Source organism: Penaeus japonicus, unplaced genomic scaffold (genome assembly GCF_977035675.1).
Source record: "Penaeus japonicus unplaced genomic scaffold, GWHDUDI00000001_assembly GWHDUDI00000033, whole genome shotgun sequence".
Taxonomy (NCBI): Eukaryota; Metazoa; Arthropoda; class Malacostraca; order Decapoda; family Penaeidae; genus Penaeus; species Penaeus japonicus.
The window spans coordinates 23,582,940-23,585,439 of record NW_028234435.1 but is presented as its reverse complement, the minus strand read 5'-3'; the positions used below and the strand labels follow the sequence as shown (position 1 = coordinate 23,585,439).

Here is a 2,500-nt window from a genome sequence, read left to right as displayed (position 1 = left end):
GGCTTCTGCATGCCCAGTCCCACAGGTTGTAAACGAGGTTCTTGCATGCCCAGTCCCACAGGTGGACGAGGCTCCTGTATGCCCAGTCCCATAGGTTGTGGACGAGGCTCCTGCATGCCCAGTCCCACAGGTTGTGGACGAGGCTCCTGCATGCCCAGTCCCAAATAAATTTCATCTTGACAAACCTTATTCTTGGCTACATAGACTACATAGCGGAGACTGTGGATGCTCAGAATGTTTAGATGGTCCTGGAAACGAGTCTCCTGCACAACATAAATTTTATCTTGACAAACCTTATTCTTGGCTACATAGACTACATAGCGGAGACTGTGGATGCTCAGAATGTTTAGATGGTCCTGGAAACGAGTCTCCTGCACAACATAAATTTCATCTTGACAAACCTTATTCTTGGCTACATAGACTACATAACGGAACCTGTGGATGCTCAGAATGTTTAGATGGTCCTGGAAAACCAGTCCCTCAGGTTGTGGACGAGGCTCCTGCAAGCCCAGTCCCTCAGGTTGTGGACGAGGCTCCTGCAAGCCCAGTCACTCAGGTTGTGGACGAGGCTCCTGCACGCCCAGTCACTCAGGTTGTGGACGAGGCTTCTGCACGCCCAGTCACTCAGGTTGTGACCGAGGCTTCTGCACGCCCAGTCCCACAGGTGGACGAGGGTCCTGCACGCCCAGTCCCTCAGGTTGTGACCGAGGCTTCTGCACGCCCAGTCCCACAGGTTGTGGACGAGGCTCCTGCAAGCCCAGTCCCACAGGTTGTGGACGAGGCTCCTGCATGCCCAGTCCCACAGGTGGACGAGGCTCCTGCACGCCCAGTCCCACAGGTTGTGGACGAGGCTCCTGCAAGCCCAGTCCCTCAGGTTGTGGACGAGGCTCCTGCACGCCCAGTCCCACAGGTTGTGGACGAGGCTCCTGCATGCCCAGTCCCACAGGTGGACGAGGCTCCTGTATGCCCAGTCCCACAGGTTGTGGACGAGGCTCCTGCATGCCCAGTCCCACAGGTTGTGGACGAGGCTCTGCATGCCAGTCCGCAGGTGGACATGTCCTGTATGCCCAGTCCCACAGGTTGTGGACGAGGCTCCTGCATGCCCAGTCCCATAGGTTGTGGACGAGGCTCCTGCATGCCCAGTCCCACAGGTTGTAAACGAGGTTCTTGCACGCCCAGTCCCACAGGTGGACGAGGCTCCTGCATGCCCAGTCCCACAGGTTGTGGACGAGGCTCCTGCATGCCCAGTCCCATAGGTTGTGGACGAGGCTCCTGCATGCCCAGTCCCACAGGTTGTAAACGAGGTTCTTGCACGCCCAGTCCCACAGGTGGACGAGGCTCCTGCATGCCCAGTCCCACAGGTTGTAAACGAGGTTCTTGCATGCCCAGTCCCACAGGTGGACGAGGCTCCTGTATGCCCAGTTCCATAGGTTGTAAACGAGGCTCCTGCATGCCCAGTCTCACAGGTGGACGAGGCTCCTGCATGCCCAGTTCCATAGGTTGTGGATGAGGCTCCTGCATGCCCAGTCCCACAGGTTGTGGACGAGGCTCCTGCATGCCCAGTCCCACAGGTTGTGGACGAGGCTCCTGCATGCCCAGTCCCAGCGGTTGTGGACGAGGCTCCTGTATGCCCAGTCCCACAGGTTGTGGACGAGGCTCCTGTATGCCCAGTCCCACAGGTTGTGGACGAGGCTCCTGCATGCCCAGTTCCATAGGTTGTGGACGAGGCTCCTGTATGCCCAGTCCCACAGGTTGTGGACGAGTCTCCTGCATGCCCAGTCCCACAGGTTGTGGACGAGGCTCCTGTATGCCCAGTCCCACAGGTTGTGGACGAGGCTCCTGCATGCCCAGTTCCATAGGTTGTGGACGAGGCTCCTGTATGCCCAGTCCCACAGGTTGTGGACGAGGCTCCTGTATGCCCAGTCCCACAGGTTGTGGACGAGGCTCCTGCATGCCCAGTCCCACAGGTTGTGGACGAGGCTCCTGCATGCCCAGTCCCACAGGTTGTGGACGAGGCTCCTGTATGCCCAGTCCCACAGGTTGTGGACGAGGCTCCTGCATGCCCAGTTCCATAGGTTGTGGACGAGGCTCCTGCATGCCCAGTTCCATAGGTTGTGGACGAGGCTCCTGTATGCCCAGTCCCACAGGTTGTGGACGAGGCTCCTGTATGCCCACTCCCACAGGTTGTGGACGAGGCTCCTGTATGCCCAGTCCCACAGGTTGTGGACGAGGCTCCTGCATGCCCAGTCCCACAGGTTGTGGACGAGGCTCCTGTATGCCCAGTCCCACAGGTTGTGGACGAGGCTCCTGTCGTGATGGGCCTGTATATCACCAAAAGTCAAATGAGATGTTTGTTCGGGTTGGGAAGTTACCCCATTGAATTGATAACATTGAAAACTAGCACATGCATTGGTTTTGATTAGGTGGAGGACGACATGATTCGCGTGACAGTTAAGGGTAAGAGAGATGACGTTATTCGAGCCATCGACGCCATCAAGAT

General features: G+C 57.7%; 1 protein-coding gene across 1 annotated transcript in view; it reads left to right on the top strand.

Moving 5' to 3' along the window:
* LOC122245702 (uncharacterized) overlaps positions 1 to 1,430 on the top strand; it is a 3,014-nt gene extending 1,584 nt beyond the window's left edge. Inside the window, exons 2-4 of the mRNA XM_086556683.1 lie at positions 1 to 70; positions 107 to 1,220; positions 1,321 to 1,430. The exon at positions 1 to 70 is cut by the window's left edge and continues 217 nt beyond it. Of these exons, the coding sequence (XP_086412809.1) occupies positions 1 to 70; positions 107 to 1,220; positions 1,321 to 1,430 (1,294 nt within the window). The remainder of the gene's footprint in view (positions 71 to 106; positions 1,221 to 1,320) is intronic.
* The last annotated feature ends 1,070 nt before the right edge of the window (positions 1,431 to 2,500 follow it).